Source organism: Enoplosus armatus, chromosome 4, assembly GCF_043641665.1.
Source record: "Enoplosus armatus isolate fEnoArm2 chromosome 4, fEnoArm2.hap1, whole genome shotgun sequence".
NCBI classification, from domain to species: domain Eukaryota; kingdom Metazoa; phylum Chordata; class Actinopteri; order Centrarchiformes; family Enoplosidae; genus Enoplosus; species Enoplosus armatus.
Window position 1 is genome coordinate 1,245,509 of NC_092183.1, and position 21,100 is coordinate 1,266,608.

At 42.6% G+C, this 21,100-nt stretch overlaps 1 protein-coding gene across 1 annotated transcript; it reads right to left on the reverse strand.

Moving 5' to 3' along the window:
* Positions 1-5,687: 5,687 nt before the first annotated feature.
* LOC139283725 (uncharacterized) lies at positions 5,688-20,897 on the reverse strand. Its single transcript, XM_070903749.1, has 7 exons — positions 20,847-20,897; positions 19,867-19,926; positions 17,497-19,205; positions 16,694-16,883; positions 10,352-10,411; positions 8,819-8,878; positions 5,688-8,494 (listed from the first exon to the last, which is right to left on the reverse strand). Exons 1-7 carry the CDS (start codon positions 20,863-20,865, stop codon positions 5,688-5,690), a joined length of 4,905 nt encoding a protein of 1,634 aa, XP_070759850.1. The 5' UTR covers positions 20,866-20,897.
* Positions 20,898-21,100: the final 203 nt, after the last annotated feature.

The following is a 21,100-nucleotide window of genomic DNA, read 5'->3' on the forward strand; positions in this document are numbered from 1 at the left end:
AAACCAGGACCTGAGAGGGAACCAGGACAGATAAACCAGGACCTGAGAGGGAACCAGAAGGCTCAGCTGATGGTTCTCTACCAGAGACACCGACACACTGTCACTTCTGGCCAGACGAACCTCCTGGTTCCAAAAGGAGCTGCTGGGCCCCTGTTAAGACCCCGTTCACCCCCTTCTCTGTGCTGTATGTGGTTCTTCTCTGCTGGAATCAAACCAGAATGTTGCTTCGGACGCAGATCCGATCAAAGACTCTGGAGGACCACGAACAATCATATCAACTAAAGGTCAAAACTATTATTTCTTCAGGGTGACACCAGACCGCCACCCGGTCGGGGTTTAGTTCCACAGTGACGAGCCTCTCGCCGTACACCAGCCCTTACATATAATATATAGGTGGTTCACTTCATGACGGCGCATCATAAAGTAACTAGTCACAGTCAGGAGAGTGTCTGACGTCCAATGTGTTGATCACCGTAAAGCCTGTTTGTGAAGTGGAGGGAGAGATTTCACTCAGAGTATTAGTGTTTATTTAAATCTCTCCGAGTTGTGTTTGTCAGGTTCTTCCTTCTGCCAGAGGAGACGTTATCTGATGTTAAAACAAAAGGCTGAAAGCAGGAACTGCAGCGTGAATGTCTGTAGTTTTGTTTTGGTTTCAAGCTGCAAGTAAATCCTGCAAATCAGGACCAGCAGCGCCGGTTTACAGGAGCAGAACTGGACTCGCCGCAATGCTTCTTCTGGCCTGTTGCCGTCTCCTCCTGATTAAAACTGTCTTGCTGTCTCGTGCAGCATTTTACAAGTTGTTATACAAGTTATAAGTTGTGTGGGAGTTTGAAGAGCGTGCAGCTGCAGAGCAGGTAGTAGTTAATCACATGAGAAGTGTCTTCCTCACACACACATATATATACATATATATGTATATATATGTATAGATATGTATAGATATGTTCGTGCAGTACAAGTATTTGGGAGCAGCTATTGATGATGAGCTTCCTGTTGATGCCATCACTGATTTTATTTTGAAAGAGTCCTTTGTCGCGTGTCATTTCCTGTCATCTGTCTGCTGTTATAAATGAAACAGTAAAGGTTCTCACTCATAGCGGTTCCCAAAGTGCATTCACACACCGATGGTGACCGAGCTGCTGGCCAACTTCAGGGTTCAGTGTCTCGCTCAGGGACACTTCCACATGACGGAGGGGGGGGGGGGGGGGGGGTGTTTAACTTGTGTTTAACTTTTGACAACTTTGGCTTCTTTTGCTCAGTGAAAGAAGATGTTTTGTGTTGAGAATGTCTCTAAGAGAGCAGACAGACTGCAGACCGGCCTCAGGTGTGGACAGTAGTTCAGCAGAGAGGCCACGGTTGTGTCGCTGTGGAATTCAGAGCAGCTGGTTGACTCTTTTCTGTTTTCTGAGGCCTCTATTTTACCCACACCCCCTCAGACATCAGCTGACTGTCCAGGCCTTCGTCCTCATCCTCTGAATCAGTGGCTCACAACCTTCTGTCCTCAAGAGCCCTAAACTGATTTCTTTCATATTTTTATTATATGACCGTCATCTGTCCGCTGTGAGCAACACAAACACCTCTGCTTCCTCTCTCAGTGCATTCGTCCTCAGTGTCCTCAGCGTCCTCAGAGTCCTCAGAGTCCTCAGCGTCCTCAGTGTCTTCAGTGTCCTCAGCGTCTTCAGTGTCCTCAGCGTCTTCAGCGTCCTCAATGTCCTCAGCGTCCTCAGAGTCCTCAGTGTCCTCAGCGTCCTCAGTGTCTTCAGCATCCTCAGTGTCTTCAGAGTCCTCAGTGTCCTCAGCGTCCTCAGCGTCTTCAGCGTCCTCAGTGTCTTCAGCATCCTCAGTGTCTTCAGAGTCCTCAGTGTCCTCAGCGTCCTCAGTGTCTTCAGCATCCTCAGTGTCTTCAGAGTCCTCAGTGTCCTCAGCGTCCTCAGTGTCTTCAGCGTCCTCAGCGTCCTCAGTGTCTTCAGCGTCCTCAGTCCTCAGCGTCCTCAGAGTGGGACGCTCTGGTGGCCGAGGGGTTTCGTTTTATGACCTTCCCCATTTCTCTGCCCTCATTTCCTGTCAGCACTCTACAGTCGACTCCCCTCGAGTGAAAATCCAGCTCTGACTGTTACAATCATCGGGGTGGGGGCCCGTTGGGGGTCAGTTGGTGCCCACAGCTCAGTTTTGCCCCAATGCCCCCCCAACAGGTTCATCTGGCCCTGCTCTACGTACTCGTTCTTCTTCCTTTTGCTCTCACTGTTTAGTGTTTTCTGTGTTTCTCTTTTGCTTTCTTGTCTTGACTCAGGATCTGACTTCTCTGCTCGTCAGTGAGGTAGTTTTACTTCAGACTGTAACACAGTCGACTGCACACACACACACACACACACACACACTCTCTGAACATTAATGCTTCACAGTAGTTGTGCTTTGTCTTTATGTTGCAGAGGTGTTCCTGTTATTGTGTCCACACCCTGAGCCTGCACAGACATGTCTGAACGTTCAGTCGCAGCCACTCCAGTTATTTGTCTCTTTGTATATGTCTGTTATTTTATTTTAACCTCAACATCTTTTCCTTTTCTAACTTCTAACTCGGCCAAACGTAACGCAGGATTTCGGGATGTTACCTGAGTCTGCTTTTCAGATTTCAGGGGGCGGTCCCCGCCAGGTGTGACCCCGCCCCCTGCGTGTCGGACTGGAGCTTCTTCCCATCTCTCCTTGTATGGACTTAACTGCAGCTGAAATTCCACCAAATGACACACCTGCTGCTGCAGAGGAGGAAGTGAGACTCACTGAAGTCCTGCTGAACTTTACAGGTTGTGACAGTTTACACTTTTATACAACGTTTATGCATTCATGCAGGTTCCAGAGACTCTGCAGAAATAAACAGCTGATGAAACCATGCAAAGATTCAGAATGTGGAATCATGGTCATGAGCTGGGAGGAGACATGTAACGTAACATAAAGTACATCAAATACTGCTCGTGAGTGAGCTAAGGAATAACTTTTGAATTTGAACTACATTTTACTGCTAAGTTTTACTTGTGAGGGAGTATTTTGACAAAGACGTCGTGCTGCTGCCGTCCTTATATGGACTGAGGGGTCCTGCTTCAGTTTTATTATCCTGAAGGATGCAGGAACCAGACCAGGAGACTTTGCAGGTTTTGCTTTAAATGTTGAATTTATCATTTATAAAGCAGTTAGTAACACAGCATCAGTAATATCATAACAATAATGTCATGTCTATAATAATATAACCAGTTCTTCATAATAAGTACTTTTACTTTAGTATTTTTGCAGTGTGATTTTGCTACTTTTACTTCGGTATCGGAGGATCTGAGTACTTCTTCCACCACTGAAGATACACAACGCCCAAATCCTACAGCGTCAACAGCTGGGAGGAGACTTGGAGGCGCTGCAGAAGGAGTGTACGTTACTTCAGTCTGAGATGAGAATACAGGAAAGTCGTTCTTCACAATAAAAAAACGACCACAGTGGAAATGTGACTGCAGCAGCTTTACTGTTCGCTGTTGTCGACCTGCTGCAGGATGTGACTGCAGTGAAGTCACAGCACCGGTTTGCCTCGGCATGCTGGTTCACAGCCCTGACCTGTGATCATCTCCCTGCAGTCAGGCTGCGCCGACATTGTCCACATTCTTCCTGCTGGTTCAGGCCTGTTCAGGGAGGGGGGGGGGGAGTGTCGCTCCACCAAACCTGCAAACATGCAACAACACAAAGACCAAAGAAGGCGTGAACACAAGAGGAACTTCCTCCGTCTGTGTCCCCTGCAAAGATCACACAACGTGCAGAGACTTGAAACCTGCAGCAGCGAGAGAATCCGTCCCGTCTGCCTTGATCTGCGTCAGAGGTCCCGTTTTGTTTTGTGGTCATGCAGACGGGGGTCAGTCTGAGTGAACCATCATCATGAGCTGAAACGAATGGTTGGCAGTAAGTCTCAGTGTCTCACAGCTTCTTCATAACTTCAGCTCAGTTACTATAACCTGATATTTTGGGGTTTATTTTCACCCAAAATAACAAGTAAAACTTTATTTATGAACTTTAAAAAAGTTTACAAAGTCAGCCATGTAGGGCTGCAGCTACTGATCTTTCTCATGATCAGTTAATCTGCAGATTATTTTCTCATTAATCGTGTGGTTTATTAATTGTTAGAAAATAACTATTATTCTGACATATTAATTCCACAAACAGAGAACGAAACATCAAAGAACAACAGGAATATTCAGAGCAAACAGAGCAACGGTTTCTCCTCCATGTTAAAGGCGTAACATAGAGTAACTTTCACGCATTCAAATGTCCAAAAACAACCAGACTTGTGTTTGATATTTTGTTGTCTACTTAAATTATCCCAAATGTTTCCAACAGAGAAGTCTGTCATTTGAATCTTTTATTCCGTTTTAAGCCACATTTTTATGATACGCTTTTTAGATGTTGGTCGTTTTTAACTATATATTTTAACCGGATGAAGGATTTTAGTCATCAGACGTCGAGATCTTCAGTCTTCAGAGAAACGAGCTGAGCTAACGTTAGCGGCAGCTCGGCTCGAACAGAGACCTCCAGCTGATTCTAAAGAGATTCTCTCCCACTCTGTCACTGTTTGTATTAGGATTCACACTCAGCGGCCACTTTATTAGGAACACCTGTACAGCTGCTCTGCCACAGAGGCGTTCATTCACTACATGTTTTATGGTTTAGGTCGTAGTTAAAGGTGGAGGTGTTTCTAATATTCTGACCCCCTCATGTTTGTAAACAGGGAGGACAAAAAAGTAGAAACACCTCTCAGAATAATGTACAACAGCAGCTTTAACTGTGACCTCAGTAATAAACATATCATCTGATAATGTCACCAAAAACCGAACATTATAAGCTTTGTAAAGGCAGAATATATGAAACTCTCAATCTCAGCTGTGTGACTGTGAGGTGTCAGTCAGGACACGGGAGTCAGGTATCCTCTCAAAATATTTATTCTGGAAGGTTGGAGGGGGGGGGACACACATACAGCACGCTGTAACTTTACAGTCTAGTAATAATACGGTAGAAAAAACTATATTATGCAGTACAATAACATGTATACTGTGCAAGGAAAACGATTTACTCCTCTTGTCTGCTCATATAGACAGGGCGCCCTCTTGTGGCAGAATAACAACAGGCTGACTGCACTCTAACTATTTAAGATATTAGATATTTAAAGATCACACATATCATTTCATCCCTGTTAAGGAGTTGCAGTAACTGGCTGAGTACTACCATTGTTTGAGAATATGTAGGTTAGCAATTAATTAATTAACAGAAAGCACATGAACTTGTCAGAAACATGGACACACTTAAAGAGTGACAGGATTTGTTTACTAAACCTACCTACTACATGGACACACGGCAGATAAAACTAAAGGAACACCTTCACCCGAGAACTGATGCAGTTATTTTATGTGATCAGCTGTTCTTGACTACTGAAATAAAGTCCTGTATCCTGGAGAAATTCATTATTTTGACATCGCTCATGTCCATGAATGTTGTGAGAAAACACCATTACTGATGCAGGGACGTTTTGAGGGATGTCAGAGACGTTTCTCACTGTTGAGCTGCTCAATGATGTGAATCAGTCAGTCTGAAACGTCCAGACAAAGATAATGTTTAACAGCCAAGACACTTAAATGATGTTGAAATGAAACATGAGATCATAACGATCAGAGGATGATACATCCGAATTTGTTTTTCTCTTTTTGTGGATCTATTTCTTGATCATGCTTCTTCTTCAAGTCATCAGTTTCTTGTTTTAGATGTTTTGCTTTGTGGCTTGAGAGGTTTTCCAACAGCTTGTACTCTTTGCTGTGTCTCCCTTCGGTGTCTTCCATCTGTCTCTGATGTTTTTGCTTCATGTCTTTTATTTCCTCCATGTGTTTATCTAACAAAGCTGCAAAGTCCTGAGTGTATTTCTGTCTGAACTCATTGAGTTCTTCAGCTGGTTTTCTGGCCTCCTCTTCATGTTTCTTCTTCATGTCATCTATTTTTCTCTTGTAGTTTTCCTCTAATTCTTTTCTCTCCCTCTCCTCTTCTTCTCTTCGGACTCGATCTTCTTCTTTTCTTTTCTTTTCATGTTTTTCTCTTTCTTGCTCGTATTCATCTTGAAGCTTTTTAAGTCTTGTTTGCTCCTCCTGTCGTCTCTGTTCATCTTCTTGATATCGTTTCTTCCACCCTTCAGTTCTTTCCTTCTCCCAGTTCTCTCTCTGCTTCCTCATCTCTTCTCTGCTCTGCTCCAGCTTTCTGTCAATGGTTTCCTTTTCCTCTGATTCTGACTTGATTTTTTCCTCCATAGCTCCGAGTGTTTGTTCCCACTCCTGTTGTTGAACTTCTTCCTGCCTTTTCCTTTCGTTGTCCTCCTTTTCTCTCTTTTCCTGTTCTTTCCTTCTCTCCTCGCGCTCCTTGTTGATGTTTTCCTCCATTTCTTCAAGTTGTTTAGCTCTCAGTTTTCTCTCCTGTTCAATTTCTGCAGTTTGTTCTTCTATTCTTCTTTTCATTGCTTGTATTTTTTCCTCATGTTTTCGTTCAAGCTCCTCCTTCTGTCTCTGCATCTCTCTTTCCCTCTCCTTCAGGATTCTGTCTACTTCCTGTTTTATTGCTGCCTCGGCTTCCTGGAACATCTCATTGGTGTAGCAGCTGCCGCCATTTTTCCTCACCAGTGTCTCAACCTTTGTCAGCAGCTCGCTGACCTGAGTACGATTCTTCTGATCCTTATTATTGAAAACATGATGTCTATCTCCACAGTCATGTATAAGTTTTTTGACAAAGACATCACAGTCTTCTTCTACGTAACTTTCAAATGTTTGATTGTGTAGTTCATCTGCTCTGGTGAATGTAACAATGACGAAATGTTGTGAATTCTTGCCAAAACATCTCTTGATCAGCTCCACAGAGTCTTTTTCCTCCTGTGTAAATCGACCGATCTGCATCACCAGTAAGAACACATGAGGTCCAGGAGACAACAAGCTGATGCATTTCACAAGCTCCTGTTGAACGTCATCGTTGGACAGAGTCGTGTCGAACAAGCCGGGGGTGTCGACCACAGTCACAGTTCGTCCATCAATCTCTCCTGTTGCTTTCTGGCAAAACTTGGTGACAGACTTTGAGCTGATAGTAGATTTAAAATGCTTTTTGCCCAAAATGGTGTTTCCAGTTGCACTCTTCCCACTGCCAGTCTTCCCAATCAGCACAATCCTGAGACACTCTCTGCTCTGACGTTCGTCATCAGCTCCCATCTCACGTTTCTTTTTAACATCCCTCAGTTCAGCTTTAAGTCTTGAAACCATCTCCATCTGAGCCTTGGTGAACATGTCCTTTGTGAAGCATCTGGATCCTTCAGCTCTCATCTTTTCCACATCATCCAACATCTGAGGGATCTGCTGCTCGTCCTGGATGTTGAGAACAACACATCTTCCTCCACAGCTCTGACGGAGCTCCTGGATTTCTCTGTTCTTTCTTACAAAGTCAACAACAGCTGGAGCTGTAGGATCTGACTCCACAGTGAACAGAATCACGGTGAAGTCATTGACTCGACAGCTGAATGTGTTCCGGATGGTCTCGAACTCTCCCTTGTCTTCATCAGTGAGGGGGCCCACAGGTAGGACCAGGATGAAGGCCTGGACGCCCTCAGGATCACAGAGGGAGATACTCCTGAGTGATTCCTCCATCACTGCCTCCTGAGGTTTTCCATTCAAGGCAGGCAGCTCCACCAGGGACACCCAGCGTCCACACACCTCCCCCTGATGTTTAACACACTCTGATGAGTTGGAGGCTGGATGAAGCTCTGTCTGACCTAAAATGGCCTTGGCTGCTGAAGTCTTCCCTGCTCCCCTCCTCCCACACAGAACCAGGTTTAGAGCTGGTTTCATGTGTCCAGACACAGACCGTCGTTTCATGATTAAACCTTCATCCTCATCCTCCAACACATCACAGCTGACATGTTCTCTGATGTTCTCCTTCACAGTTTGACCCAAGCGTGTCAACAGCTCTGGAAGTTCAAGGTCCTTCAGTTTCAGGTGTCTGTATCTACATATTCTGATCATGTCTTTTAATGGAGGCTGTTCCATGTGTCTCTCCATCAAACCTGGACTCTCCTCTCTGGGTGTTGATATCAGAACCAATGAATGATCAAATGATCGATCACTGAAGAGTTGAAGGACTCTGCAGAGCCTCAGCTTGTGTTCCTCAGTGAAGTCTTCAGGCTGTAGAACCAGCAGGAACACATGAGGTCCAGGATCAGAGAGTCTCACACAGGTCTCTACATCTTTTCTCAGTTTGTTGTCAGAGATGTTGGGATGCAGCAGATCTGGAGTGTTGATGACAACCATTTTTTTCTCCTGAAATTGTGTAATGAATTTCAGACACCAGTCTGGGGCTTTTTCAGTGTTGAACTTAGCCTTTCTCAGTATGAAGTTCCCCACTGCTCTCCTCTCAGACCAGCTGTTCCCCAGCAGAACAACCCTCAGCTCAGACACTGAAATGAAAAAAACTCAATGAATGTTGATTTAATAAAGACAATAAACTCAAAGTACAACCAGCCTTTTTAAAGTGGATGTGGAGAGAATCACTGAATTGCAAATTCACTGACTTCGTAGCTCTTCAAATGATATAAAATGCAACTTAAATATTAGGTATTAATTTATTCATAATTTTGCCCATCATCTTTGGAGTTAGCAGGTAATTAATTCAATAATTGCTTCAGTTTTTTCAACCACTGGTGAAACACTGGAAATTCAGACCTTATTAAACGTTACATAATGTGTAATACATAAATCTGACTCAGTTCATACTGACTTACTGTGAGGAGGCAGAAATTCATAGCTGTCAATGCACTCCACAGGTTGCCCATCATCTGTGACTGTAAGGATACAGAAATATGTAAAATCTTTAATTCATCACATGTAGTCTATAACAGGTCTGCTCAGGACAGTGATCATTCAAATGAGCAATGACGGTTGACGTCTACTTTAAACTACTCGCCAGACATGATGATATTGGAAAAAACAAAAACCTGCCTTTAATAACAGCATCGTAACTTATTTATTCCAACAGTGTTTGCATATGCAACGACAAAATGATCAAGATCACGCAACCAAATGTTGGTTAAGGTGAGGTACAATCCTGTTTTAGGTTTAGACTCCTTTGTGCCTCCACTAGGATGTTACGCAGGACAGCAGCAGAGACAGATTGGCTACCCAGGACCACCATCTGACAATCTTTCACAGACTTTATTTCTCTCTACTTGATACGGTCAGAATGTGCAGAACTTGGGGGCTTGAAATGGAAGTTAACCTGGTGCTGCAGCAGTTGCTCCTGAAGCGGAGGGACCATTTCATGAAATGCCCTTTTTAGCTTCACATGTCCTCTTCAGAAGTTTTTGCAGCAGTCAGTAAAGACTTCACAGGGTTCCTAGGGCTCCTATGGGGGTTACCACTTCTTGCTACAAATCGCCATAAGGCCATAAAGAATGCATCGGAATCAAGACTTTCCAAGATATCCAGATGGACATATTGTGTGGCCAAACATGTCAATATTATTCCCAATCATCTGCCTTTTATGGTGAATAGCCTAAAGCAGTCTAGACCAATAGACCAGGAAGCTGTTTAAACAACTGAACTCTAGCCAGTGGCAAGTCTGCCTGTTTGGGAGTGTCTATCTCTGCCACAGCTCAGCAAAGACGTGTTCCTGGATCAGACGTTTGGCAGCGATGATATAAATCCTCTGATACTGTCATCAACAGGATTCGTGACTTCATGACACACTTCACTGCAGGGAGCTCCCCTCACTGACTCTTTAAACTGAACGGAAGAAAAACGATTCAGACTTTACGCCTCTAGAGCCACCCAGAAGCCAGTAGGTTCAAAACTGCAATGCAGAGCATTTTTCTTTCTTTATATTTCTGATATGTGTGTGTGTGTGTGTGTGTGTGTAGATTAAGCTTTGCAAAGGAGGACAAATTAAAAATCATCCAAATCAAATATATAAACAAAATGATGTCACTTAAAGAGAATGAAGGGAGGGAGGCCACCTTTAAAGTCTTTAACGGTTGGAAGAGATTGCACCGGAGTGGGAGAGGGGTTTTAGACACTGTTTGGCAATCTGACAAGCACTTTGTTTTAAGCATACTGACACCTTTACAGTAATGTGATTTCTTTCTAGTAACAAGTGGCGACAGGGGTTGCACATTCAGTAACATTACAGTTACTGTGCCACGGATCACATCTGAGAAAAGCAGGTTGTTTAATTTCAAAGTCAGATCACTGCGCCACCGTGGGCGGCATGGCGGCACCAAAATGCCGAACAGGTTTTCATTCAGCTTAATTAGACTCACAGTCAGGGCGCAGTCTGTCAGGGCTGCTGCCACGCTGCTGGGGTTTCACACCATCTTCCTCTGTAGAAATACAGAAAACCTCAGATATGAACACGTTTAAAATATCTTTAATCACTTTCAAACTGTAGTACACTGGTATGGTCTTTTGTTGCAGCTTGGAAACTCTTTTGGTAAATTTTGTATCCCAAAACAAACTGCGGCACAGAATGGAGTAAAATATGTTTTTGAGCAAAGTGTCACTTCCATTAAAGTTTCTATGTGGAGTTTTCAGAAAGTCGTTGTTTTTAATGACACCGGTGGCCGCGAAGTGAACTGCAGTCTGCATCCTGTTCCTCTGCCTGCACTCTCCTCCTCAATGAATTCAATTCAACCCCTAAAGTAAGTGGATACAGGTAGTAACCAGCTACCAGTCCCTGATTAAACTGCCCTGAGTTGTTAAATGTGGTCAGTTCTTGTTCTATGATTAACTGAAGCATTAGTTATATTTACACAGAATATTCATTGATGCTTTAAGTCTTGAACTCTACTTTGTCAGTGTGGTTTCTAATGATATATGTGTATATTTATTTTTGTCCCCCATATTTTTTATATCTGTATTTATTATTTGTATATTGTTTTTCTTTTTAAAAGAAAATACTTCTAATTCATATCGACACAGTGCTGTCTGCTGTGTGTTTCTGCACCTTTCTGTCTTTGCTGCTGTGACTTGTAGATTTCCCCGCTGTGGGATTAATGAATTCTAAGTCTAAATCTAAATCGAATGAATGCATTTGATCATAAATAATTGTCAGTAATCATGTCAATTAATATGGATGAGATAATGTAGACCTGAACAGTTATGACTAACTTTAGTCTGGCCGATGCTGCAGTTCTTTTATCGTCTGTGTAATCTGTGAACAGTGAGAGAAGACGTGGCTGAGCAACGCAGAGCCAACATTTCATTCACATTATGGAATTATTCTCAGCATTTTTTTTTTTAAATCAAACTGAAAGTGAGGAATAAAATATATGCTTCAGCGTAAAATGACACCTTTAGGCGCCGTTTAGATCGGCTGTCCAATCAGATGCGCTTTATTCACGACTCACAGACCTGATCTAGGGTCTGTGTGTAATATGTGGACAGAGAAAGTTATCCAGAGTTATCCAGATTAATGAAGAATCAAAATCAGAATCAGGATTATTGCCAAGTAGGTTTTCACATACAAGGAATTTGTCTTGATATAATGGTGCATAGTAAGTAGAAAATATAAAGAAAGATGAAAGCAAGTACTGCAAGTCAAGAAGCATTAATAGAAAATTGCCAATAAAATGAAATAAAATGAAAGAGCTGCACAGTTCTGATGGGATGTGCAAAATATTGACCAGGAAATGTGCAAAATTCACAGTATGAACAATAAGAAGAAGAATATTTGCAATGTTCCGAACACGTGTGCAGACTTAATATAACATGTAGTGTGTGTGTGTGGGGGGGGGGGGGGTCACCTCCTGCAGGCTTGGAAAGTCTTGATTCCGATGCAAACATCACAGACTGATTCAGCTGGAGGGAAGAAGAAGAGAATTTCGGTTCTGTTACGTTGAACTCTGTTCTTCGCTCTTCCACTCAGGCAGTTTTCATGTGCGTTCATGTGACTTTAACGGGAGTTAGAACTCTTCCTCCTGCTTCTGTTGATCTAAAATGGCGGAACTGCCGTTGATACTAATACTACCTACCGGAGATAAAACAACGACAGCTTCAGCTGGACTTGCACCACGTCCTCTTGAGTCCACGATCAAAGCAAAACCAGTTTTCCAACCAAACTGTTGGAGTTCCGCGTTTCTCGGAGTTACGTGAAGTAACCTGCGGCGTGTGTGTGTGTGTGTGTGTGTGTGTGTGAACAACAAGGCGTCTCCAGCTCAGACATGAAGTTACAGACAGATGTACAGACAGGTGTACAGACATGAAGTTACAGACAGATGTACAGACAGGTGTACAGACAGATGTACAGACATGAAGTTACAGACATGAAGTTACAGACAGATGTACAGACATGAAGTTACAGACATGAAGTTACAGATAGATGTACAGACATGAAGTTACAGACAGATGTACAGACAGATGTACAGACATGAAGTTACAGACAGGTGTACAGACATGAAGTTACAGACATGAAGTTACAGACAGATGTACAGACATGAAGTTACAGACAGATGTACAGACAGATGTACAGACATGAAGTTACAGACAGATGTACAGACATGAAGTTACAGACAGATGTACAGACAGATGTACAGACAGATGTACAGACATGAAGTTACAGACAGATGTACAGACAGATGTACAGACATGAAGTTACAGACAGATGTACAGACATGAAGTTACAGACAGATGTACAGACAGGTGTACAGACAGATGTACAGACATGAAGTTACAGACAGATGTACAGACATGAAGTTACAGACAGATGTACAGACAGGTGTACAGACAGATGTACAGACATGAAGTTACAGACATGAAGTTACAGACAGATGTACAGACAGATGTAAAGACAGATGTACAGACATGAAGTTACAGACATGAAGTTACAGACAGATGTACAGACATGAAGTTACAGACAGATGTACAGACAGATGTACAGACATGAAGTTACAGACATGAAGTTACAGACAGGTGTACAGACATGAAGTTACAGACATGAAGTTACAGACAGATGTACAGACATGAAGTTACAGACAGATGTACAGACAGATGTACAGACATGAAGTTACAGACAGATGTACAGACATGAAGTTACAGACAGATGTACAGACAGATGTACAGACAGATGTACAGACATGAAGTTACAGACAGATGTACAGACATGAAGTTACAGACAGATGTACAGACAGATGTACAGACATGAAGGTACAGACATGAAGTTACAGACAGATGTACAGACAGATGTGCAGGTCATCTCTGTTGGTCTGCTGGTCACCAGTGAGAAGCCAAAGTGAAAGTGAAGGCGAGGGATGGGCGGGACTCCGCAACACGTTCAGGTGTCTGTCAAAAGGATGAAGTTGCAAAGGTGAAAACAGACTAAACAGCGTGTCCAGAACTGTGAAGGACACTCAGTCTTCTGTGGTGGAAAACACACGTTTGATACAAGCAGAGAAGAAGATGGACATGTTTTCACTGTGTACAAACTCTTTTTACACCATTTATATTTTTGAAACTCCACATGTTCCGTAATTATTCTTAACATTTCGTTTCCTCTGATTTGCAGTTGAACTGATAGCTGTTTTGTTTAGGTGTCATATTTGCTATAATATCTGTGAATGTAGGAGTTGAATAATGTCCCTGCTCACCTGAGCCAGCCCCAACTATAAGTGACCAGCTTCTGTTGGTCAGCTCGGCTGAAGGGGATATTTCCCACAAACTCTGAACACACCGCTAGGTGTTTGTTTTGACTCCTGAGGCCCGGTAATCTGTATGTTTAATGTTCGGTCAGCCCGGGAACCTGTGTCGTTAACATTCATAACAACACATTAGCATCCAAGCTAGCAGCCCCTCATGTGAGCGGAGCGACGTGTTGTATTTATCTTTGTTTAAGTTGTTCAGAAAGTCGACAGCTACAACATTTTCATACGCAGCTGTCACACTGTTAAATATGTATGTTTGTATGTTTGTAAATGACTCGTTGGCAGCCTCGTGTTGTCGAAAGGAATAGTGAGCAGCGATTTTCTGTGTTTGCTTTTTAGTTTTCACGGTGTCAGAGAAATGCTGCTCATGCTGTTCGTCCAGACGAAGAAACGGTTGCACCCGTCGAGACTCTCCGCCGTGTTTTACCAAACCGAGCTGCTGCACACATTCCTGCAGGAATGCAGATGTAGGGCAGTTGCCTGTTTTAGTCACCAGGTGGCACTGTTGCGCTGTCTGCGCCGCAGCATGTTCGGCAATTCATGCTGTTTGTCCCTTGCGGGATACCGTAAGTTTACTTTCTATTGCCCCGCAAGGTGGCGTGAAGTAGTGATGTTCGATACCACTGATTTCCTTTCCGATCCAATACTGAGTAAAATTCAGGCTGGTATCGGCGATACTGATACCGATATTTTATGCGACTACCCCTAATATGTCTTTTAAATCTAAAAAAAGTAGTGTATTTCAAATCATAGCTTCCTTAAGAATACAAGGCAGAGTAATTTATTTATTTATTTATTTTAAACTCTGAAGTATATTGAGGTAGCAGCCTCATTTACAATATAGTCGCATTAATACAACAATAGAAAAACCAGAGGACACAATCATACAATATATGTGAAAATGGTGTTTCGAACTCTGAAAAAAAAGAAAAATAGTACAATTATAAAAACATTAAAGTAAATTCTTGCTTAATTATTAAGAACTACTATAAAGATGAAAATACTGAACATGTAAATAACAGCATCCAACATTGACACTATTGTTCCCTCATTCACAGGTTTTTGTTAAGGAACAATAGCATATTTACTGTCTTCCCCTTGAGTCTGTTTCGTTTTTTGCTCAGAACCTCTCCTGCCTTTGAAAAGACTCTCTCTGAAATAGCTCCACACATGACTCCGTTTGCGTTCTGCCATTGTGTCCACAGATTGTGACTGACTGAGAGCACGGAGCAGAGTGCCGCTGCACTTACGCATGACACACTTACTCATGCGGAAGAAAAAGTAGTCCCCCAACCGCGTGTCACTTAGACAACATCTCAATAGTTTAGTTACTTTTCAACGCGTTCCTGTTAAGGATATACCTTACCTCAAATGACTTAAGTATCAAAAGTATCGATATTTTGATTTGAGAATCGATTTTAGAGCATAAAGATCCGGTATCGGAGGTATCGATATTTCAGGATCGATCCGCACATCACTAGCATGAAGCCGGCAGCCCTGTGATGGCCAGCAGCAGCGACGAGGAGTGTTACTGTGAAATAAAGTGCAGTCAAGGTCTCAGCCACAATCCCGAATCCTGGGTCTGGTGCCTCCTTCTCTCCGACACTCCTCTACAAACACCAAAATTCACAACGCAGAGTCGGGGGGGGGGTGCAGAGAGTCTGGCAGCTGGTTACACAGATACAAATAAAACAAAGTTTTATTACAGTGACTTTGTGTTTCCATCTTTGATAGCTTTTGATTGGACGGTGCTACAGATGTTTCCTAGCAGCCGATTTACACATTACTAAAGTCTACTATATATATATATATATATATATACATATATATATACTAGATCTACTGTTGCAACCCGATTTAGTGAATCATTCTAGTTGCTAAGAACTTCGGAAGGACTTAACACACAAACTGAGGATTTACAACTTGCTGCTGCTGCGACCCCGTCCACACCTACTGAGTGGACCTCGTGGTGAGATTGCTTTGTCCACGACTACTAGTGTGAAGTACTGACGACAGCAAATGAAGGAAGTAAAGAGATAAATGGAGGTGAATGAAGATGTGTTTCAGACAGAAGCCGCTTCCTCCCACAGTGTCTCCTGTGCAGGTAGAAACAAACCTGTGAGCTCTGTTTCCTCACTTTATCATACAGCTCATGATATTCACCACAGGGAAACACTTTATTCACCACAGGGAAACACTTTATTCATCTTTTAGAACGATAGACGAAGAAACCAAAGATCAAATACAGAACACACCATTAAAGACTGATCTGGGTTCTGTCTGAAGTTGATCAGCAGCTCATTGTGCCGCCCTTTTTTAACAAGACTCAACTTATTTAAGATGAAAAAGAAAAAACTAAAACTTACACTTTCTCTAATATATAATGTGAATATGTACAAACTTTACAGGAAACCAGCAGACACAGAGAAGATCCTGAATGTTACAGACGACAGATACTGAACTGCAACACAACACTAAGTCAGCACCACAGCTGAACACCGACCACGACTCCGTGAGCTGAAACAAACATGGCTGCCGACAGAAGACCGGCTGAGACGGAGCTTTAGTTCCTCACGAAGTCCTCTGAAGTTTACTGTCGTTAACTGGCAGCCAATGAGAAGTCTTTCTGTGGCCACGGTTTGCATTACAGCGTAGTCCGCTGCTGAATCTTACAGTGAAAGTTTCAGTTATTGAAACCAAATGAAACGAGAGGAAAGGAAGCAGATCTGATGTTGTGACGTTTACAGGAAACAAACCCTCAAAGGATCCAACAGTTCGATGTGTCGACTTGTTTCAGAAGTTCTGGTATCAAGTCAGTTATTTCTTTTTCATGTGTTTGCTGCAGATTCTTCTTTTCTGTCTCAGTTTTCATGTTTTTCATTTCTTTTTGGTGTTTTTTCAGTAAGTCATTGATTTTTCTCTGATTTTCTCTCTTGGTCACACATTTCACTAAGTGACAGATTTCACCTCGATGTTTGTTCTTCAGTTGTTCTTCGTTGTGGACTGAAAGTGCCTTTAAGACGTCATATTGCTCATCTTTGTCTTTCACTTCTTTCTCGTACTGCTGCTTCTGAGATGCAGATTCCTTGTTGTATTTCTCTTTGAATTCATTAAACTCTTCAGCTTTCTTTCTGGCCTCCTCTTCAGATTCTCCAGACTGTATTCGTAAAACAGTCAGTTTGAATGAAGATAATGTTTAACAGCCAAGACACTTAAATGATGTTGAAATGAAACATAACATCATAACGATCAGGCGATGATACATGTGGATCTGTCGTTCTCTTTTTGTTGATTTATTTCTTGTTCATGCTTCTTCTTCGAGTCGTCCATTTCTTTCTTTAGTTCTTTTGCTTTGTGGCTTGAGAGGTTTTCCAACAGCTTGTACTCTTTGCTGTGTCTCCCTTCGTTGTCTTCCATCTGTCTCTGATGTTTTTGCTTCATGTCTTTTATTTCCTCCATGTGTTTATCTACCAAACTTGGAAAGTCCTGAGTGTATTTCTGTCTGAACTCATTGAGTTCTTGTTTTCTGGCCTCCTCTTCATGTTTCTTCTTCATGTCATCTATTTTTCTCTTATAGTTTTCCTCTAATTCTTTTCTCTCCCTCTCCTCTTCTTCTCTTCGGACTCGATCTTCTTCTTTTCTTTTCTTTTCTTTTCATGTTTTTCTCTTTCTTGCTCGTATTCATCTTGAAGCTTTTTAAGTCTTGTTTGCTCCTCCAGTCGGCTCTGTTCATCTTCTTGATATCGTTTCTCCCACCATTCAATTCTTACCTTCACCAAGTTCTCTCTCTGCTTCCTCATCTCTTCTCTGCTCTGCTCCAGCTTTCTGTCAATGGTTTCCTTTTCCTCTGATTCTGACTTGATTTTTTCCTCCATAGCTCCGAGTGTTTGTTCCCACTCCTGTTGTTGAACTTCTTCCTGCCTTTTCCTTTCGTTGTCCTCCTTTTCTCTCTTTTCCTGTTCTTTCTTTCTCTTTTTACGCTCCTTGTTGATGTTTTCCTCCATTTCTCTGAGTTGTCTGACTCTCTTCTGTTCGATTTCCTCTTTCTGTTGTTCCATTCTTCTGTTCACTGCTTCTATTTCCTGCTCATGTTTTCTTTGCTCCTCCTTCTGTCTCTGCATCTCTTCTTCTTTCTCCTTCAGGATCCTCTTCTCTTCCTTCTGTATTCCAGTTGCACTCTTCCCACTGCCAGTCTTCCCAATCAGCACAATCCTGAGACACTCTCTGCTCTGTTTTAGATCCCTCAGTTCAGCTTTAAGTCTTGCGTTAGTGTTCTCCTGCTCTACAACCTTCTCCATCTGAGCCTTGGTGAACATGTCCTTTGTGAAGCATCTGGATCCTTCAGCTCTCATCTTTTCCACATCATCCAACATCTGAGGGATCTGCTGCTCGTCCTGGATGTTGAGAACAACACATCTTCCTCCACAGCTCTGACGGAGCTCCTGGATTTCTCTGTTCTTTCTTACAAAGTCAACAACAGCTGGAGCTGTAGGATCTGACTCCACAGTGAACAGAATCACGGTGAAGTCATTGACTCGACAGCTGAATGTGTTCCGGATGGTCTCGAACTCTCCCTTGTCTTCATCAGTGAGGGGGCCCACAGGTAGGACCAGGATGAAGGCCTGGACGCCCTCAGGATCACAGAGGGAGATACTCCTGAGTGATTCCTCCATCACTGCCTCCTGAGGTTTTCCATTCAAGGCAGGCAGCTCCACCAGGGACACCCAGCGTCCACACACCTCCCCCTGATGTTTAACACTCTCTGATGAGTTGGAGGCTGGATGAAGCTCTGTCTGACCTAAAATGGCCTTGGCTGCTGAAGTCTTCCCTGCTCCCCTCCTCCCACACAGAACCAGGTTTAGAGCTGGTTTCATGTGTCCAGACACAGACCGTCGTTTCATGATTAAACCTTCATCCTCATCCTCCAACACATCACAGCTGACATGTTCTCTGATGTTCTCCTTCACAGTTTGACCCAAGCGTGTCAACAGCTCTGGAAGTTCAAGGTCCTTCAGTTTCAGGTGTCTGTATCTACATATTCTGATCATGTCTTTTAATGGAGGCTGTTTCATGTGTCTCTCCATCAAACCTGGACTCTCCTCTCTGGGTGTTGATATCAGAACCAATGAATGATCAAATGATCGATCACTGAAGAGTTGAAGGACTCTGCAGAGCCTCAGCTTGTGTTCCTCAGTGAAGTCTTCAGGCTGTAGAACCAGCAGGAACACATGAGGTCCAGGATCAGAGAGTCTCACACAGGTCTCTACATCTTTTCTCAGTTTGTTGTCAGAGATGTTGGGATGCAGCAGATCTGGAGTGTTGATGACAACCATTTTTTTCTCCTGAAATTGTGTAATGAATTTCAGACAGCCGTCTGGGGCTTTTCCAGTGTTGAACTTAGTCTCTCCCAGTATGACGTTCCCCACTGAACTCCTCTCAGACCAGCTGTTCCCCAGCAGAACAACCCTCAGCTCAGACACTGGAAAGAAAACACTGAGTTAGAAAAACCTACTCAGAGTAGACTTCGACCAAAATGAAAACAGTAAAATTGGGTTTATAAATGTAAAACCAGTGAAAACAAGTACGCGGGCCTCGTTAAAACCTCCTCCAATCCTCACTCTGGGAAAAGGATGTTATCAATGATGTCATCATATGTCCCACCTCTCATGTAACGTAATGACATGATCAAATGTCCTGGTGGGTTATCTTCTGTTGGACAGACATCACGTTCATTAAAGCAGAGAATAAGTGAAGACAAGAGCTCCGAAGGAGAAATGATCGAGATTACTCAACAGCAGATGGCTTCAAATATGACATCTCATCATTCAGGTAAGAGAGAGGTGCTAACACTGATGGAAGTCTTAATACAAGTTTGCTGATAGTTACTGAGCCAACTTTATCCTCCAAAGGACTGAACGATGAGATTCCATGGCATGTCATGCTCTCAGGAGTCTGGGGATCTTATAGACCCACTTATGGTACACTGAAGATACAAGTACTTCATGTGATTACACAACTTTGAATGACTTATGAAAGCTACAAGGCCGATGTTTTCATTGAACAAATTGAAATAAACACTGTGACACTGTAATTCTGGTTGTTCATATACAGAAGAATCATTCTGACTCAGTTTAACTCACTGGAAGGTGGCAGTAATCCATAGCTGCTGCTGCGCTTCAGAGGACGCAGATCATCAGACGCTGCAAGGATACAGATCATTGATTCATTCACATGCAATCTTTCATTAAATGGACATATTGCTGTTGATGATTTTGTCATTTTATTTTTACTTGTTTCAGTTAAAACGGGGTAAAAACTGGCAGCGATACGACTTATTCTTCCCCCGGACCAGGAAACACCACACTTTAATTAGATTTGAACTAAATGGTACTGAGCTTTGAACAATTACATGTATAATAAAAAACTACATATACAACTTCAGGTGTAGTCAGCTGGTTCTTGACTCCTATCTGCAGGAAGGACCTCCTGGTAATGAGGATGATGGGAACTGAAGTTACAAAAGTTTGGTCCTTAAATTTAAGTTGTCATTATTGTTGTCGTTAACAGAGATTATTAAACATGTTTATAAAACAACTTGGTAATGATCTGAAATGTAATAAAAACATGTATCATATTTGAATTCTCTCTGATAAGGTCATCTTATGTGAAACTAGCTACCTCAGAAATGAAGTACTAAGATAACAGATGTCAAATCTTTCTCCCAGGAGTTGTTGTTACATGATGACCTCCACTGTTGGTCTAGACCAAGATGTCGCCCAGAAGACGAAGCTCATTAACTCTGATCATGGACAGAAAAATGTCTACTGGAGATTTCTCATCATGACAAACAAACATTTGTGTTGCATGTTGTCGAGGGGCGTCCCCGTCTAATTGTTGCTTTATTAAAACGTCTCTCGGTTTGTTAGCCATCAGTTACAGTGTGCCAGTGTTGTATTTTCCTGATATTACATTGTTTGTTAATTCATTTTCAGAAAGAAAAAGAAATCACCAATCAAATGGGACTCTGTCGGCTCTGTTACAAAATACAAAATGAACTTTGATGAAAAGAAACTGCATCAGTGAGGCGACAAAAAGACTGATGAAGTCTGACTGGACTCACCTGACGCTGCAGCCGCCATGATGTCACTCTGCTGGAAACTTCACGGACTGATTCAGCTGGAGACCAACTGCTGGGTTTGAGAAGCTGAAGAGAGGAGAGCAGAAAATGCTCGTCTTACGTCATCTGCTGCTATCTCGTGTTATATCACTCACACACACACACACACCTATATTTACTGTACTCTGCTGTGTTTCGTCCACCTCAGCCTGTTAATGTATGTGAGTGATATGACAGTGTGAGAATGTGAAAGAATT

Bases quoted from the DNA above. Each gene is read 5' to 3' on its own strand.
- LOC139283725 (XM_070903749.1), bottom strand. The intron at 19,206-19,866 runs GTGAGTTAAACT...TTTTCTTTCCAG, and splicing joins TGGATTACTGCCACCTTCCA to TGTCTGAGCTGAGGGTTGTT. The intron at 8,495-8,818 runs GTAAGTCAGTAT...TTTTCATTTCAG, and splicing joins TGAATTTCTGCCTCCTCACA to TGTCTGAGCTGAGGGTTGTT.